Below are 20,408 nucleotides of genomic sequence, written 5' to 3'. Positions count from 1 at the left end.
TCAAACACTAAATAGCTCTACAGATCTGTTTCCCTCTTAGTTCTGAGGGTCACCTATATAACTATTTGAGCCTTTTAAAAAGCTATATACAGCTTCAAGATTGGCAAGGTGATTTTTCCACACATTTCCTCCACGTTTTGAGCTTAACTTAAAACAGCCTTCCTATGGATGTCTCAAAGCTTGTTTTCTGGTGATAAGTAATATTTTTATTCAGCTGCTGTTGTTGCTTCATGGCTGCTCCTTTAGCCAAAACTTTATGTGTGTATTTGAGCTTAAATATCACTGCTGAGCTTTAATTGAAATAAAGTTGGACACTGGTCTCAAGTAATATTTGACACTTGGGTTTTTCAAAGGAACCCAAGGAAAGCAAAATTCCATTGCAAGGGTTGGTGCCTAACAAAATCCCAACCCAACCTAGAACATATCTTACTATTTTTTTGCCATGTCTCAGAGTAAAAAAGTAGTTGGACATGGAAGGCCCACAAGATTTACTTTTACTCAAGGCTTTGTGAGGCTTTGTGATGCTCTTCCCCTCAAGCTATACTCATTGAAGTTAGAAATTGGAAAGTAGCTGTAAAACTCCACTACTATATCATTTGCAGTATGAGAAGACAGACATCGTTTTAACAAAATAAAATAAAATTAAAAAAAATAATAAAAATTTATACAAACTCCAAAAACGTACTTTTTGCGTATAATTCCCTGTGCATTCATAACAATATCACATAGTTTCTGCTTTGGACAAAACAATTGCCTAGGGTTATGGCTAGTAAATTCTGTTTGAAAATACGTTATAAAGTTCTTCCAACAGAGCATCACAAAGCATAGCCCCCACAAAGGGATTCTTCTAACACCAGAAAATACAGACCAAGGGGTTGAAAAGCACATTCTAGAAAACCCAAAGCAAAATTGTAGCCTTTATTTACACATGGTTTTCTGTCAAAGTGTACATACTCTCTGTCTCCAATCACACATAATATTTAATGTGCATGTTTACACATTTTTACATACATAAATATACAACTTGGAAAATCAACTTCCAAATCAATTCTATTTCCCACTGTTAGATTAGTACTTTCTCTGCACCACTAAGCCACTATCACAGTTTTCAACAGTCCCTCACTTTTGGCTGGAAGTTTCCTTGTTATTTTCCTTCTCTCCCAGCTGCGCAGTTACCAATGCCTCACTAACACATTTCCCTTGAAGTGATATTGCTTCTCAACTATCTCTATGTTCCCCAGTGTCATCCTGCTATTTCTAGACTAAACAATGCATTCTATCATGACACAAGAGTCATCCCCTACACAGCAAATCAATTTATTTGCTATTTCTCATTTCTTTTACCAAGGGGCTACTTCGCTGAAAAATGAAAATTTGTTTTCAACATTCTTTAAAACAGCACACTTAAAATGCACACCATGAAACTCATGGTTTTAAAACGACAGCTTCAGTGCTCACATACATTCAGAAGTCAGCATCCAATGCTTCCAGAAAGTATTAAAACAATACTTCATGTTGTCACATAAGGCTATCTAGATCCACAATAAAAGGCCAGGAAATATAGAAAACCTTTAGTCACTGACATGAGACTGTTACATTCATGAACTGTGGCAGATAGAAACATTTCAGAAGCAGAGAAAAAGGGAAAATAAGTCGACTTCACATCTGTTGATCAGATTTAGTACATTGTACAGGTCTATTCAGTTCCAGCCAGTTCCACTGACAGGACTTAGAAATCTTTAACAAACTTTAAAGCTTCTCTTGAACTGACTCTCACATAGTTTAAGGAAGTTCACAATGGGCACTAATCTGACAACATTAGCATTGTCACACATACTGTCCTGGGTTCAGTTGTAACAGTTATTTTTCTCCTTCTTACTAGCTGGTGCAGTGCTGTGCTTCAGCTTCAGTCTGAGAACAATGCTGATTGATAATACACTGATGTTTTAGTTATTGCTCACTAGCACTTACCCTGATCAAGGACTTTTCAGTCTCATGCTCTGTCAGTGAGGAGGGGCACAGGAAGCCAGGAGGAAGCAGAGACAGAACACCTGACCCAAACTGGCCAAAGGGGTATTCCATACCACAGCACATCATGCCCAGTATATAAACCGGGGGGAGTCACCCAGAAGGCCCAGATCGCTGCTTGGATCAGGCTGGGTATCGGTCAGCAAATGGTGAGCAGTTGTATTGTGCATCACTGCTGGTTACTGGTGTTCACATTGGTAGGATCAAGTATTTCCTACTGCACTGGGTGTGCAATGCACATGGAGCTAAGTCCAGAAGGTAGCACTAGGAAAGCTTGAACCTTCACTGACCACACTGAACTGACACAAAAACTGCCCTCTGGAAGACTCTGGTAAATATCTACACCTCTATGCCTAAATTCACTGAGTACTGTGCATGCCAGTTGCATCTCCATCGCAGTATACTTGGGCCCCTCTAGAGGGCACCAATTATGTCCGTCTGGAAAAGGGAAGGCTTGTTTCTAGGGTTTGTGTTCAGCACTAGAGCTTCCTCACAAAGGGAAGTAGGTATAAACCAAGGCCTGATGTGTACCAATATACAGATGACCAAGGTACGGGGTTTACGTGAGAAGACAAAAGAGCACCAACATCACCTTACGAACTCACCCACACACATCTACTATAATACAGTTAACAAATCTTGAACTGGCTGTTGTATTTTATAGCACAGTTAATGCTCTATAGAAGTTATGATCTGATAAAATGTCAGCATACGTGAAGGCCAAAGAGATCCCAAATGGGATAATTAGTGAAATCTTCCTGAACAGCAAATTTAAAATATAACAGTTTATCGAAAAGAGATGCCATGGCAGCACACAATTGTATGTTGCAGTTTTAGTTTAAGATACAGCCTTATGAACCATAAAATGTCATAAACTCATATTGAGATATGAGGTCTTTGGAGCAAAGAAAATGGATCTTTGAAAGCAATGTTAATAGAAAATGGTTAGCACAGCAAGGCAAATGAAAAAACTAATTTACATGCAATTAAACTCCAGGGACTTGGAGAAGTAATTCTCAAGTCTGTCCAATCAAAATCTAAGCATATAAAAACAAGAGAAAGAATCTGATAATTCATTAGTTGAGAAAATTAGTGCTCTGTTTTTTTTAGCAACATGTCAGACAAAAGCCAAAGGAAAGATATTTAAATGCAGCCTTTCAGGGAGGTGGGTCAGCATATTCTCTTCTTTGGGAAGAAGGCATGTCAAAAGAGACATCAAGGAGGTTAGAATGTGATTCCTAGCATAAAGGAGATGTTGAAAATCTAGGACGACAACAGAGCAACTTGAAAGGCTCAGGTAACCCAAGCAGTCCTGAAGGGGTATCTGCAGTATCTCATGCTTCTGTAAAGCATAAACTATGTTTGCAATTTATGAGAATTACAATTTTGTTATGGATAAACTGTGGCTTCAGAAACCTTTAGCAAGACTACAGACCTGATTTCTGTTTCACAGAGAGACAAAAGTCTATTAAGAGAAGAGGAAAAGGCACCAGTAAAAGTTACATTTTCTAATGCTGAAATTAGTTCGTTGGCGGTTTTTTCTTCCCTGAATACTTTTGCAGGAACAAGTTTAAAGACAAATATGACCTACACTGCTCTGCTGAGCATTTCTGGCTCACTGGATAGCTCACCAACTTGAAAAATATGAACACATGATGCTACCATTGTAACTGTTTGACATTAATTACTTTACATTGCAGATTGTATGAAGGACATACATGACCAGTTACCACATCTCACCCATCAAGAAATAGAATCATAGAATCATAGAATCATAGAATCATAAGGGTTGGAAAGGACCTTAAGATCATCTAGTTCCAACCCCCCTGCCATGGGCAGGGACACCTCGCACTAAACCACGTGGTCCAAGGCTCTGTCCAACCTGGCCTTGAACACCACGAGGGTTGGAGCATCCACAACCTCCCTGGGCAATCCATTCCAGTGCTTCACCACCCTCACTGTAAAGAACTTCTTCCTTATATCTAGTCTAAACTTCCCCTGTTTAAGTTTGAACCCATTACCCCTTGTCCTACCACTACAGTCCCTAAGGAAGAGTCCCTCCCCAGCACCCTTGTAGATCCCCTTCAGATACTGGAAGGCTGCTATGAGGTATCCACACAGCCTTCTCTTCTCCAGGCTGAACAGCCCCAACTCTCTCAGCCTGTCTTCATATGGGAGGTGCTCCAGCCCTCTTATCATCCTCGTGGCCCTCCTCTGGACTCGCTCCAACAGCTCCATGTCCTTTTTATGTTGAGGACACCAGAACTGTACACAATACTCCAAGTGAGGTCTCACGAGAGCAGAGTAGAGGGGCAGGATCACCTCCTTTGACCTGCTGGTCACGCTTCTTTTGATGCAGCCCAGGATACGGTTGGCTTTCTGGGCTGGAAGCGCACACTGCCGGCTCATGTTAAGCTTCTCGTCAACCAACACCCCCAAGTCCTTTTCTGCAGGGCTGCTCTGAATCTCTTCTCTGCCCAGCCTGTAGCAGTGCCTGGGATTGCCCCAACCCAGGTGTAGGACCTTACACTTGGCTTGGTTAAACTTCATAAGGTTGGCATCAGCCCACCTCACAAGCGTGTCCAGGTCCCCCTGGATGGCATCCCTTCCCTCCAGCGTATCAACCGAACCACACAGCTTGGTGTCGTCGGCAAACTTGCTGAGGGCGCACTCAATCCCACTGTCCATGTCACCGACAAAGATGTTGAACAGGATCGGTCCCAACACCGATCCCTGAGGGACACCACTCGTTACAGGTTTCCAACTGGACATCGAGCCATTTACCACAACTCTTTGTGTGCAGCCATCGAGCCAGTTTTTGATCCACTGAGTGCTCCATCTATCAAATTGATGTCTCTCCAATTTAGAGACAAGGATGTCGTGCGGGACAGTGTCGAACGCTTTGCACAAGTCCAGGTAGATGACGTCAACTGCTCTGCCGCTGTCCATCAGTTCTGTGGCTCCATCATAGAAGGCCACCAAATTGGTCAGGCAGGATTTCCCCTTAGTGAAGCCATGTTGGCTGTCACTAACCACCTCGTTGTTTTTCATGTGCCTTAGCATGTTTTCCAGGAGAAACTGCGCCAAGATTTTGCCAGGCACAGAGGTGAGACTGACTGGTCTGTAGTTCCCCGGGTCTTCCACCTTCCCCTTCTTGAAAATGGGGGTTATATTGCCCTTCTTCCAGTCATTGGGAACTTCACCTGACTGCCAGGATTTTTCAAATATGATGGACAGTGGCTTAGCAACTTTATTCGCCAGCTCCTTCAGGACCCGTGGATGGATTTCATCAGGTCCCATGGACTTGTGCACGTTCAGGTTCTTAAGATGGTCTCGAACCTGATCCTCTCCTACAGTGGGCCTAAGGTGTTCGTTCTCACAGTCCCTGCATTTGCTTTCCAAGACTTTCGTGGTGTGGTCAGAGCATTTGCTGGTGAAGACTGAGGCAAAGAAGTCATTAAGAACCTCAGCCTTCTCCAAATCCATGGTAGCCAGTTCTCCTGATAGCTTCTGGAGAGGGCCTACATTGTCCCTAGTCTGTCTTTTATTTGCTACATATCTATAGAATCCTTTCCTGTTATCTTTTACATCCCTTGCCAAACTTAATTCTAGCTGGGCCTTAGCTTTCCTAACCTGGTCCCTAGCTTCTCCGGCAATGCTCCTATATTCTTCCCAGGAGCTTGAATTACTGGTACTCTTTCCAAAACTGTCATTAAATTTCAGTGGGATCACATCTCCTTTCCTGAAATCATGCGATACTATTCCCTGCAACCTTAAGAATCAAGGACCTATGTATGTGTTGGCACCACGATGAAAATGCACAAATTAAGCAACCTTTTTAAGCTCCTCAAAGATTCTCAGATAACAGTCATTTATCCTCTGTATAACTCAAGCATCTACAGGCTGCATTCACAACTAGGGCGTTATTTGCACAACAAATATATTTGTTTAATAAATATGGAAATTAAAACACAACAGTTGGTATTTACTATGCATTTCTTCCATGAGCTACCAGAGTTCATTTTTAAAAGATACTTCTATTAAAGCTTGCTTGTGTTCCTGCTTAGATTAATTACGCAAAGAAATTTAACTCTTCAGGAAGCAGAGCAACATTGAGCAGACTATCTGCTTCTTCCCTTCCATACCTATGTGTAACATTCTGTCACCATGCTCTTTTAAAAGACAGTTCCACTTACCTGAGAACTGGATCCTGGTGCTACTTTAGGCTACAGTGACCATCCACTTGATTCCATTTTAAAACAGAGCATTTGTGACAGCTTCAGAAGTGATACACACAAATTCTGTTTGGGGTTCAACTCTATTCACCTCTAGCTATCCGACAGGACAAAACTTATTAATACTTAAACATCAGCATTAAGACTATCATGCATTTTACATAGGATGCTTTTGTTCCGACATGATTACTTCATTGGTCAGTAAGGTACTTGTTTCCATCTTACCTGAATTATTCATGAGCCATTCCCCTGTAGGAATCAACTTCACTGGAAGAATCACTCAACAGAACGCTCCTGTCATGTTATATTTTTTCCCCTTTATTAAGTTCCAATGTTAATCAAAAGCATTGCAATTTTCTTTTCCCAAGAAAGAAATAGTGTATAAAGCATTTATTCATGAATGTCTATTACCTGCCAGACATCAAAAACATCACTTGGACTAAGAGGTGGAAAATCTGTTGTGCAGATGACAAAGTTTCTAAAAATTATGGAATAAACACAAATAGGTAGATAGAAGTAACATTTTGATATAAATACAATTTGATATAAGTAACTACTTGCCAAACCTCTAAGAAATAGTATTTTTCTCAAAATAAAAGAACTAGTATGATTGTAACTTTAGAAGAACTTCTGAAAGGGATAAAAATAAGCTGTTGCCATTGAATAGACACAACTCATATAATTCAGAATGATGTTTCGTCATGAAAGCTGAAGATATATACAAGGTGCAACTAGGTTCCATCTTCTATGGCTGCTTCAGCAATTTTGGAGGCTGAATATACTTAGTAATTTACAGGCAAAAAATCTAACTATAAAACTTGCAGCAAATTCATTCCAAAATTTAATCTAAAGCTTCACAACGTTCACACCTCTGCAAAGCGCAGCACAGGACCTCTTATTATTTCAACAGAATGTAAAGACTCAGAATGTAAAGTTCTCTGAAAGGTTATAACATTCACATTAGAAATTTTCTGAATTGAAAGTGCTAAGAACTCAGAGCAGATGCACATTACAGGGTCTAAACTCATACATCTCTCCACATCCAACCAAATCCTCCAACAATTTCTCCCATCCTCCTGAACTTTAGAGCTACCTTAAAAAATGAATCAAAACCAGAAACACCCAATTCCCCATCTGCAAATTTATCACTTTGAATTAGGTATCATTTTCTCATAAACACAGTGAAACCAACAACGAATTCAGATCAATTTATGTCTGAGGTCAACAATGCTGCCAGGTAAGTGAATGCTGCTTGCTTGGTTTTTAAATACAGTTAACATCCTCTTGAGGTAAAGTCCTTAAAAACTGAAAAGAGGACATAGCCTAAAGGCAAGGCTGAATCTATCCAGATTCACCTTTACAGCAGTAATGCAGAGTGTTACAAGAATTTTGAGCTACACAATACTCATGACCCTTTCCCTCTGTCTTTGAAGTGACACATGCCTCTAGAGATAGAAAGAAGGAACTGTTCTTCCCTTGAACAGAAGGACTGCAATTTTCCTTGCATCTTGCGAAGGGCACGTAAGTGAAGACCTCCCATTACCTGCTCCCAGGCAGTGTCTAAAAACTGGTCCTTAAAAGTTTGGTATCGTTTTTTTGCCCTTTATCATGGGACAAATACTGACTTGAGTTTGTTTTTTCTGTTTCAGATAAACCCCTAGTAAACAGTAACTGCAACAGAAATTGATGTTCACACCGTGTTCTCATTCCTCATATCAAAAGCACATAATGCCCCAACAGTGCCAGACAGCTCAGCAAAATATCACCTGTGACTCCACAGTAACAATGGGGTCAAAAAGGAACCATGACTGCTGTCTGAAGAGAGAGGTAGGGATGATTTAATTTTGAAGGTAGGCACATAAGTTCAGGCTGCACAGCTAAAAAATGTGAAACTCTCGCTGACCACAGGGAGACCAGGAGCAGGAATCCCAGAGGGGAGAACTGCTGCCTGAGTGAGGGGAGACAGGTGAACAAAGCCAAGCAGAACAAGAATCTCACAACTGTTTCAAGGTCAACTGAAGAACACATTTTGTCTACTACGAATGCCTGCTCAAAGAAAAAGAGACAAGTCACAAATCACAAGTGTTCAATCTTTATTGGCTAATACCTGACTATCAGCATTACTGATACAGTCCAGAATGAAACAGAATAATCAGTAAGATTCCAGTTCTGCATAACTCTCTATTGCACTCAAATGGAAAAAGCACAGAAACTACTCCACAGACACTCTCAGTGGAAAAAAAATCCACACAATCTTTCTATGGAAAATTATACAAATTATCTTTTCATCTAAACTTCGCAGCCCTTACAGTTACTGATTCCACATTTGGCAAACACCGGTATGTCTAGCACTGATTCAAGACACCCTGTCTAATCCCTGAAAAGAATAGGGAACTTGATTTTTTTTTTTGTGTAACGTTATAATTTCTTAGAGTACTACTTTAAGTATAACAAAGTATCTTAAGTTAATAAATTAATATACTACAGTAGCACTTTTTCCTCATTACTTTCTGCTAGTAATTATGTAAAAGATTCAAATGTAATGTAAATTACCTCAATTCTTCAAATGCTTAATCACAACCAGTATGTGACCAATTGCTCTACACATCCATTAAAAACTGTATTATAAAAGCATATAAAAATAAAAAAACACTAAAAATTTACTTTTTTCTACACATCCAGTATATATATACACCACTCTTTCATTAAGAAAATGAAAACAAGGAACCAGAAAAACAGAAATTTTATTTTGCTTTTAAAACCTATTAAAAATGGTGATAACTTATAATAATTATGTATTTTGTAAACATATCTATATTTACATGCATGTACATATGCAAATGGTTTATATATTATTAATTTGACAAATATTCTCTGTTGCTGTTCCACTAACACATAGAGGAGTAGATATGTCTTAAGGTACTTTAAATCTTCTGTATGTACTCTTTGATACACTTCTTTATTGAGAATAAATCCCAGTATTCAATCCCAAAAGAATCTTTCATATGGCAAATAAAGTCCCAGTTTCAGTTCAGCTATAAAAGCTAAAATATGTTACCTATCCTTACAGACACAGCAGGCCACAGCACAGCATATGGTCTGTTACAGCTACTGAGGTTTTTAATTATTACTTAGAAGGGCAAACAGTTCAAAGCTACTTCCAGCTGAGCATCTGCTGCCTCTTACATCTATGACAGAAGATGTGCAAAATGCATGGTCCAAACAGATCAAGTGGTGTATACACATCAACTTAAGCCATAACTGTGCTGCAAGCATTGCTGCCCCATAGGTATTGCAAATTTTTCTGTTGCATAGTGATTAAAGCACCTTCTCACACAGAAAACTAGTTAGCATCTTTTACGAAATACAAAGGGAACCAAATAAGTATTTCGTGAATCTTTAACCAGCTAAACAAAGCAGCTGCCCTAGGATATACTCCACAGGCAAGTCAAAAGGTTAGGACAATCCTAACCTTGGCATTAATCCTAATCCTAAGGCATTAAGCAAACACCAAACCATGGTGATGAGTATCAAGCTTTATAGCAACTGTACCCTAGTAACAGAAGCAACTTTTAGTCAGGACTCTTATTCAGCTTCTTGAAACACAAACCTTTCTCTCCTCCACTCTTTAGTTTCCCCAGTCATCTGTCTCCCACCACAAAAGCAGCAGATTTCAGCACATGCAGTGCTGAGGCTTTGGAGGGATTGTGAAAAGGAACACAAGGAACAAGCCTGGTAACTAAGAGTGTTATGGAAGTCCCTAAAGCATAGGTTTTATGGCAAGGAGATGAGGAATGGCTGCACGGGAACAGAGATCGCTTTTTCTTTAAGATGAGAACAACGATGTAGGTAAGGAAAAAGTGCATGTGAGATACAGGATGTTCAAATCATTAGTCCTATTATGTTACTGAGCTGGAGAGGCAGCACTTGGGGGAAGGTGTGGGAAGGTGTGCATGTTTGTGGGGTGGCAAACAGGAGTGAGCCACTGCTGCAGAGGAGACTGAAATGCCCAAGAAATTGCCATAGCAATTTAGTCTTCATGCAGGTTGCACCGGATAACAAAGGAATCTTTTTCCTCAAATGGCATAAGAAAAGCCACATCTTCTCATTAACTGACTGAATGGTGTTAAAAAGGCACAGAAAAGGATGAGGCTTACCTCTTTGTGATACCAGCACATGCAAACAAATTCACTTTTGTAGAGACACAGTAGCACAAGGTTCACAGTAAATTAGATCTTTTTATTTTTCTTAAACTTTGCCTTGCAGATTATGAATATAGGAAGACTTAACACCACCTAACCTTTATGAAATTTTTACATGTGTTCAAGCATTCAAAAGCCTGATTTATCCATGTCACCAGTTCCCCAAAGCATGACACACTGCCATGAGGAAGGGAGATTTCATTTTAGTAGCAATATTTGGAAGAACAAAGTGAATAAGGACAAAGGACCAAACATTAGAAGCAAACAAATTCCTTTCTTTTTAATCAATATCTTGTTAGACTGGTGAGTTTCAAACATCAATCTTTTAGTAAGTGAAAAATACAACAGATTGACCATTACAGCAAAAAATAAAATTGCAAATTAAACTCATTCTAATGCTATTGCTTACAAAGAGTGCTACTTCATTATGCACAACTTTCGTCAAGAGTTTGGACTTTGAAGTATACATGTATTTGAGGTAGTGTATTTAGAGGTAAATTCTGAATACAAAAGACCTGAAAACAAACTTTCTAAATGCTTCCTCCCACACTGTGTATATTTTTAAAGCCACGCAAGTTCCACCAAAAATGTAAACAATTTTTGTGTTTAATAGCTTTGAACAAACCTGAAATTGAACTTCATGTGACTGCTGTGTTGCAGCTACATGATCACTATGTTATAGCTCAGATGAGACAAAAAACTTAAAAAATTAAATGCCTGGAGGTTTGCAATGAATTGTTTTTCATTTCTTCAGCAACTGCTGCATAGTGATTGATCTAGTATTGTACAACACAGGAAATGAGCAGTTGAAGTCTTCCATGCATCCAGCATTACATCCTACAAATCCTGTTAGCCACAGGAGCAAAATTAGAAGAACAAGAGGAATCAACAAAACTAAAAAGTACTTACTGTAAGCCATATGGAATTTGCTCTTTGGTGGAAAACATGAAAACTGTGCACTGCATGCAAAAGAGTATTTAATGTAGGATTATAACTCAATTAAGACAACTATTTCTCTGATCTGGTAATTCTAAGGCATTTTGCAGATGTCTGTGAATCCCAGGCTGTAATACAAATTTCTTTCTGTTCTCCATAATATAAACTCACATTTTATGAAAAGACATAGTTAGTATTCTGTCCAGAAAAGTAATCTTCACAATGTAGATTGAAAGATACATTACTGTTCCAGATGAATCTAAAATAAGGTAAACTAACGTATACAACATTAAATGTGAATATAGTCTATATATGTAAATATCGCATCAACAATAAAGCCTAACTCATACCCTTGTTTCTTTAAGGAATGCTTGGACCATGTCCCAGAGCACAGGGGAAACAGATTTCCAGTCCAGCATGAGTCATGCCAAGCCCAGAACTGGAGGCAGTGTCACACACAAGGCTGTGCACACAAGTGGCACAAGACTGTAACTTCAAACTCGCAGCCATCCCAGAGATTGCTGTGCTGTGCTTTGCTACAGGAATAAACATGCCCTTTCTCTCTTCCAACATGAGCAAAAGTGCATCTACACTGTCATTAATCATATGAGACTGTTTTGCTTCAGATTTGCCAAAACTAATTCAGGTTTGCTGAATTTAGCAACAGACACAGGATTTATCTAGACGGGGAGAAGAGAAAAAGGTTATATAAACTTTGCTAACATAATCAAATTACATTGTTAATCCATGCCTAAACAAAAGGCCATTATTAGCTCAGGGTTAACTAAAACTTCTTAGCTAATCTCCAACCTAATTTTGACCTCTCTTGTTAATTGCAGAAATGCTTTCAGTTAATATGTTGGTTAGCTGTGTTTACATCCTCCACTTCTGTAGTTCCTTGCCTTGCAGCTCATAAATTAAAAACAAACTATCTTTTTCTAAGACTAATTAGTGCCCAATCAGCTCCATGTTGTTACCTAGAGTGGACAAACAGTAAAGACAAACATTAAGCATTTTAATCTGTTTCATGAAGGATGCTTTTATGAACATGAACAAAGGAACATCAAAATCTTTATTTCACTTTATTTTTTCCTCCAGATCATAAAATATTACTTTACAAAGCTTGTAAAAATACCCTATTCTTCTGCTTCTAGTGATACCCATTAGAAAGAGGTACAGTTATACCACTGTTAAAAGAGAAGAACTAATTAAAGAACACATGAAATCTAAAGGATCTGTAATCATGTTAGTAGGTTGCATCCAGCCATAATAATTTCTTATTGCATCATAGTTCTTACATAGCTCCTTACACTGTGCTGGCTTAATTCCTTTAGGGTATGGGTATGAGGTATCCATATCCATAAAATGTCCTGTTTTGTGGAAGAGCAGTTTTTGCTCAAGTAAAAGTGAAGTACCTGAGTTATAATTCAAAAAAATCATTTCTCTACATTCACTTTCTTTTTTTTTTTCTAAGTTAGAAGTGTTCAGGCTCTGGTAAGAACATATGCAGGCTTAATTTAAAAGTTTAGTCTGAGAGACAAACTAAACCCAGCTGCATTGTAAAATGTATATAAAATTACAAAAAGCAATTCTAATAATGTAAGAAATAAAAGTCTCAAAGTTAAAAAGAACTAACCAAATACCATGCCTTATGTTCATCTGAACTAAGTAATATAAGGAATTATAGTTTGAAAACCTACTGTAATTAGATACTGACATTAAAAATCTCAGCAGAAATTCAATATATTTCTAAATGCTGAAGCCTTACCATTCCATAACATTCATATTTCTTGGCTTTTTTGTCCTGATAAAGCTTCTCCAAAGTAAATTTATCCAGCCATATTGAGGATCATACTTGTCACCCAAGAGATAACATAACTCTAAATTATGCTCACAGTTTTCTTCTTTTCTATAGGAAATGAGAATGATCTTCTATTACCTGAACAAAGGCACCTGGCCTACTGTGAACATGAAAAAGCTTGTCCATTACTGTTTGTCAAATTGGTAGATAAACTTTTGCCTATGAAGGACCTAAAAGTTTTTTTTATTACAGTACAGTCAACTATTTGGATCAAATCCAGATTCATATTCATTTGCTAGCCACAAATAAATCTCACTGTACTGTCAGTACAGTTTTCTTATATTTTAACATTATTCACCAAAAGCTCCATTCTTCTGAGTTTGCGCTTATTCTTTGGCATTGGCTTGTCATATAAGCCATTTTTGAGAAGATGCTCCTTGCTGTGATGGATCTGGGCACCATGCTGAAGCTGAAAAGAGCATAAAGCTTGAAGTGGACGGAGTATAGTCTGCAGAAAGATGAAGGGGTTGGGGGAGACAAAAAAAAACCAACTTTTTAGTAAGCTCTTCTAGATACATCAATTATTCCAGGTTTTTGTATTCAAGGACTACTGAAAAATGCTGATAAAATATAATTTGGATTAAAAATACTGGTAAAGTATAACCTTTGGAGACATAGAGGGCAGAGCTGAATATGAGATGTACTAAAAGGAAGCCATATATCAGACACACATCCACCTACCTGCTGTCATCCCTTACTCCTTTCCTTGGACCCACTCAATCCTGACTTCAGCCCCAGCTGCATTACTTTAAGTTATGGCTTTAACCTGACCTTAGTGAGGGACTAGAATCAATTACTGTGGCTCAGCCAACAAGCCATAATAAGTAATAGTAACTAAGCTGTATGTGTTTGCATGAAAATACCTTGAAGCAAGGTTTTAGAAAAAGAGGAGGGCCTCATGATTAAGGTCCTGCTGTCCTGGAGACTGGACTATATCCCTGCTTCTGCACAGCGATATTATGTAGGACTAATGAAGCCACACAACCCAAATTTATCTCAAATGGTTCCTAATTGCAATTTCTTCATTTTCTGGTTGCCTGACTCAGTATCACAAGGTCTCATATGCAGATGTGTAAAGCAATCACAAATGTAAATGCAGTCAGCAGGAGCTGAGTTTCTACCAAGTAAAATGTGACTCTTCCAAGCATACAGGAAAATCAAGTGACTTATATTTGGCATGAAACTATGTTCCCATTTTTAACTTGCATGGCTCTCAACTTCAATTCACCATCTTATATGCTGGGAATAGCACTCACTTAATTCAGAGAGGGTATTAAAAATTGCACAAATGTTTATGAAGCTCTTAGCTATTGCAACATTTATAAAAGCACCCTTCAGCAATCGATAATTTTGTCTTTGAAAAAGAGGCTGAACCAATTCTAAGGGATAGGGATAAAACAGAATACAGGACTGGGAATTGCAGACACTAATGAAACATTTACCCTGGATCTGAGTGACAGATGTCCTAATGAAGGAAAAATATGCCAACATCATTCTAGCACACAAAAAGAAAAAATGATATATAAAACCCATTTTAATTTCATTATTTCTAATTTTTCATAACTTTATTACAATAAATAATTACCTTCTTTTAGCATAAAAGCATATGATAGCTGCACTGTTATAAAAGAGACACAAGCTTCTAGAGAAGTTTCTTTATGCAGAGTTCCAACTTCTGAGCCATAGTTTCTTGTGTGATCACACACTTTGTCCCAGACTGGTTCTAAATGCAATTGATTTAATGTTAAGGTGACTCTCTAGTGCCACAGAGTATGCCAGGGGTGGCATACTCTCCACTACGCCAATTGTAGAAGCAATTTTTGACCTGGGAACATTTTTTAATAGATGGAGGTCAAGTACCAAAATATTCATTGTCTGATGAAGAGGGACAGGAGCACCCCAGGGTGGACACCAGAATGTAGTGAATCCATGGATGAGCTTTAAATCTCTTTTCACAGACCCTTCTATACTACATACTGGGCATACAATCAGATTGCAGACCTGGGTCTATAGTGTGAAACTACAAGTAGGTCTTTTTCAAAAGGCTTATTAAATTGACATTACTTGTGTCATCAACAAAAGATTAAGAAGGACATTATCTTTATAACCTCTTCCATTACACACTAGTAGGATCACAACTTGCACAGAAAAGGCTAATGTCCAATTAGTATTCTTTGACCTGGGATAAACCTAAACTCCAGAACTGTTCAGTCACAAATTCCTTCAGTGACATGTAAGAGTTGTAAGCTGGCTGGTAGGAAGACATAACCAAGTGGGTTGCATTTCACAGCCACAGGAGTGCAGGAGGTCAGCAGGACAGGTTTACAAAAGCATTTTATCTTTGAGCTAGCTGTGAGGGGGCATTCAGATCATCTCTGCTGTCTAGTTTTTGCAGAAAACAACTTACCACTTTCCATGCATTAATATACTCAATTCCCTGTCTCAAAGTCAATCAGATTTTGGGTGTGTTTTGACTTCAGAGCATCACTGAAAAAATAAGTAAATATTCTGACACCAACACATGTCACAAATGCAGTTATCATAGAACCATGGAATGGTTTGAGTTGGAAAGGACCTTAAAGATCATCTAGTTCCAACCCCCTGCCACAGGCAGGGACACCTTCCACTAGACCAGGTTGCTCAAAGCCCCATCCAACCTGGCCTTGAACACTGATAGGGACGGGGCAGCAACAGCTTCTCTGGGCAATCTGTGCCAGTGTCTCACCACTCACATAGTAAAGAATGCCTTCCTTATATCTAATCTAAACCCCACCTTCTTTCATCTTAAATCCATTCCTTCTTGTCCTATCACTGCACGCACGTGTATAAAAACTTCCAGTCCAGATTTTCTGTAGGCCCCCTGCAGAGACTGGAAGGCTGCTATATTGTCTCCCAGAACCACCTCTTCTCCAGGCTGAACAACCCCAGCTCTCTCAGCCTGTCTTCATACGAGAGGTGTTCCAGCCTTCTGAGCATCTTTGTGGCCCTCCTCTGGACTTGCTCCAACAGGTTCATGTTCTTCTTATGTTGGGGCCCCAGAGCTGGACGTGGTACTCCAGGTGGTGTCTCATTAGAGCGGAGTAGAGGGGGAGAATCAGCTTTCCCTGCTTTTGATGCAGCCCAGCATATGGTTGGCTTTCTAAGCTCCAAGAACACACTGACAGCCCATGTTTTGCTTCTCATCAACCAACACCCCCAAGTGCTTCTCCTCAGAGCTCTTCATCTGTTCTCTGCCCAGCCTGCACTTGTGCTTGGGATTGCCCCAACCCAGGTGCAGGAGCTTGCACTTAGCCTTGAACTTCATGAGGTTTGCACTGGCCCACTTCTCAAGCCTGCTGAGGTTCGTCTGGAGGACATCCCTTCCCTCCAGCATGTTGACCACACCACACAGCTTGGTGTTGCTGAAAACCTTGCTGAGGGTGCATCAATCCCACTGCCCATGTTGACAAGGAAAATGTTGAACAGCACCAGTCCCAATAGCAACCCCTGAGGAACACCACTTGTCACATATGTCAAGTGACATCAAGCTGTTGATGTGGTCAAAGGCTCGATGTCATTTGGACATCAAGCCATTGACCACAACTCTTTGAGTGTGACCATCCAGCCAATTCCTTATCCACCGCATGTTCCATCTGTCAAATCCATGTCTCTCCAATTTACAGACAAGCATGTCATGCAGGACAGTGTCAAATGCCTTGCACAAGTCCAAGTAGATTATGCTAGTTGCTCTTATCCAGCAACGAAGTGGCCCCATTGTAGAAGGCCACCAAATTTCTCAGGCATGATTTGCCCTTAGTGAAGCCATGCTGGCTGTCACCAAACATGCCCTATTATCCACGTGCCTTAGCATAGTTTCCAGGAGGATCTGCTCTGTGATCTGCCAGACATCAAGGTGAGACTGACAGGCCTGCAGTTCTCCTTTTCCCTGTTTTAAAAATGTGCATTATGTTTCCCCTTTTCCAGTCAGCAGAAACTTCACCGGACTGACACAGCTTCTCAGATATGATGATTAGTGGCTTAGCCACTTCATCTGCCTTCAGTCTGACAGCGATGTTGAATAAAGAATAGGAAAACTATAGGGACTTTTGGAATATAACAAGAAAAATCACACAATTAATCTGAACATACTAGAGTTAATAAGTAACATAAGAAAACCAGTCTCTATTGGTACATTCTCGTTTGAGTTGCTATGCAACAAAACCATTACAATGCTGTTAGGATTTTAATTGTCAAATGTGACATTAATAGCTAAGTACCTTCACTGCCCCTCTGCTATTCAACAAAGAAAAACCCAGGAGCTTACAATTACGTACCTCTTGTATACTCTTATTTTTTTCCATGATAGTAAAAGCAACAGCTGCACATTCAAGTGTAGACAGACACGTGTTTGTTGGCTGTGTACGAATTACGTATTGACTTGAAATGTTGGTTTTTATCTGCACCTGAAAAATAGCAAACTCTACTAAAACAAACAGGTCAGCATAGCAAACAAGATACTTCTTCCCTACACTAAGCAAAACACAACCCCTTCCACTCTGTGTTCAGTTGCCTGAGAAGCTCCTGTTTGCTGCTTTGTCTCCCAGTAGCCAATGACTTTATGCTACTTAGTATAATACTGTAATACCTGTGAGTTGCCCTCAGAGAAAAGACTTGTGCATTTGTTACTGTACAAACATGTAAATAAAATACAATTGTTTGTTAGAGAAAGACTGAGTGAACTTTTAGCAACCAATTTCAGTTGCCACAGATATCATATAGCAAAAATAAAATTATTCACCTATGCTTGTTTTATTGCACTCTTGGATCATACACATGATCCAAGTACAATGCACAATGATTGTACAGTCACTGACGCTATTTACCTTGGTTAAATATTGGTCAAGTTCTGAATGAAAGACTTTTAGAAACTACATTTATTCATATAATGTACTGCCTCATTGATTAGAATTATTTGCTTACCTAAATCATGTTTGAATATTATTTATAGGCTTTGCCTCAAGTGATAACCACTCTGTACTATTTCACAAGTTAAAGGCTTTTAGGGAAAAGACATTGAGTACACCCACTACACTGCCTGTTTTATCAGCTCCAAAAGCTTTTACTAAGTTTCTAAACAGCAGTTGAAACATCAAAGAATTTACATTATTAGACTTTGTGTGAAAATTTAGGTATTATTCATTTATTCCTAAAATTTGCATCTCCACATATGTTTCAATATAATCTGCCAAACAAGTTAATGTTTTAGCAACATTGTGACTATTCTTAACCAAAAATTATCAGTTCCTTCTCCAAAAAATTACAGTACAGTACAAAAACCCTAAGGAATTATTATAAAAGAGCAAGTCCGTTTTCTCTTCTTTTAATCTCATACCACAATCTCTTATTTTTCCTTCTTCTCAAAAAAATGAATGACTGTTTCCCATGGCATCCTAATATTGCTCCCATTCTGCTTGCCAGAGGTTGTTCACATTCCTCACTTCATTCAGTATTTTCCCTCTTCACTTTTTCCATTTTTGCTTTTATTTGTAATGCTTCATTTTTCTTCATCTCTTTTATATGCAATCACTCATTCTTAAAGGTTCAAGGTATCTTATCACATCTTCCAAAATCCATTTTGCCCCCTTGAGTGAAGATTGATGCTTTTGTTATTTTAAGGCTGCTTACCACAATAATTAACTGCAATGCATTGTATTTTTAATAAGGTTATATGACTACCAACTGTTAATTGAACTGAAAATGAACCAGTGGTCTCAAAGAACATATAAATGTATCTTTCTTGAGCATACTTACTATTCTTAGATATTTGCAAGTAATGGTTACAGGTATTAATATTACTGCAAATTCAATGGCCATCTCCACTTAAAACTCATTTTTATTTTCTGCATCTACTCAGCATATTTCTGCAAATGAATTGGCACAATGTATGACAAATTACTCACTGAACGCCTATTACTTACTATAAAGTCAAATCTGATATTTAATATTGAAAGCCAAGGCAGTTGAAGTAGTTGATTATTCCATGTCTGCAAACTCAGGGTCTTTAGTCTCTAGCTCTGTACTCTGACTGTCTAAAGAAAAGAATTTATACCTAGCGTCTCATTAGCAGATTATACTTGCTATTACACTCTACTGGAAGACTATCGTACAATCTTTAATTTATAGGAATACTGTAAAATCTTCACCTATTGTATGAAAGATATTAATAGTTACTGGATATTCAACAGCAAATTTAGTCCACCTTCTATGGAATAGATCCAGGGCAGATTTAAGAATGAAGCTACTGGATACATACGATCATTTATCAACTACCTTCTTCAATTTGGTATTGAAAAATCAAAAGAGAATAAATTTATTTAGGAAAGAAAATGTAGAATTTGGACATCCGTGCATGTAATGAAATGCAAAAGAAAATAAAAATTAAATAAATATTTGTATTTGTTGTTCCTCAAGGTTTGCTTTGTTTTTATGCTCCTTTTACTGGTACCACATATGGATCTCCATCACGATAGAGTAGGAAGGCTAGTTATTTCGAGCATACAGAGATCTATGATTTTAGTCCCTACTTAGAAATTCCTGTAGAGGTATTAAAATACAGGGTAAACTCTGTCCATTTTTTCTCCAACATGTATCCTGAGCAGCAGAGTAAGCACATATCCACAATTTTCCTCAGCAGCTGACAGCCACATTCTTCATAGTCTTTACAGAAATTGAAAACACCTCCTGGACTACCTGCAGGCACACTGGCTTCCCCCTTTTTGGACACGGACAACAGTGTCTTAAGGAGCTGGGAATAGGTCTACCTGCCAGTTTCTATACTTCATTTATAGGGTCTTATCCTGAAAAACTTTTAAGATCATCAGCGCTCCAAAAAAGCGAAATTACTCATGATTTCAAGACTGTTTCTATGGAAGAGAAGCTGCCTGCACACCACCTTGCACTGTGGAGTCAAAAAGTCTGTAAGTACAGCTCTCAAACAGCTGACAATGTACAAAACAACAATTCTATTTCTAACAACAGCAGCAGCAACCAGATTTCTGATTTCCTGGGAAGAGTGAGAGAGGATGGAAACAAGTGGTCCCCATCCATTTTTCTGAAAAATTTCATATTCACTGGAGTTAGATGAAATACCATAGGCAGCACAGTAGT

The 20,408-nt window shown here is 38.7% G+C and overlaps 1 protein-coding gene across 5 annotated transcripts in view; it reads right to left on the bottom strand.

Moving 5' to 3' along the window:
* Window positions 1-10,719: 10,719 nt before the first annotated feature.
* DTWD2 (DTW domain containing 2) overlaps window positions 10,720-20,408 on the bottom strand; it is a 93,518-nt gene continuing 83,829 nt past the window's right edge. For 3 of the 5 annotated variants that reach the window (XM_030470957.1, XM_030470958.1, XM_030470961.1), the window contains 2 exons: window positions 17,576-17,704; window positions 10,720-13,710 (listed from right to left, as the gene is read on the bottom strand). In XM_030470957.1, coding sequence (XP_030326817.1) covers window positions 13,540-13,710; window positions 17,576-17,704 — 300 coding nt within the window. In that variant the 3' untranslated portion in view covers window positions 10,720-13,539. Of the gene's footprint in view, window positions 13,711-17,565; window positions 17,705-20,408 lie in introns of all 5 variants that reach the window. The other 2 variants (XM_030470959.1, XM_030470960.1) reach the window with 2 other exon arrangements.

This window comes from Strigops habroptila, chromosome Z, assembly GCF_004027225.2.
Source record: "Strigops habroptila isolate Jane chromosome Z, bStrHab1.2.pri, whole genome shotgun sequence".
Lineage (NCBI taxonomy): Eukaryota > Metazoa > Chordata > Aves > Psittaciformes > Psittacidae > Strigops > Strigops habroptila.
Note: the sequence above shows the minus strand (reverse complement) of the source record. Positions and strands in the feature narration are given on the sequence as shown.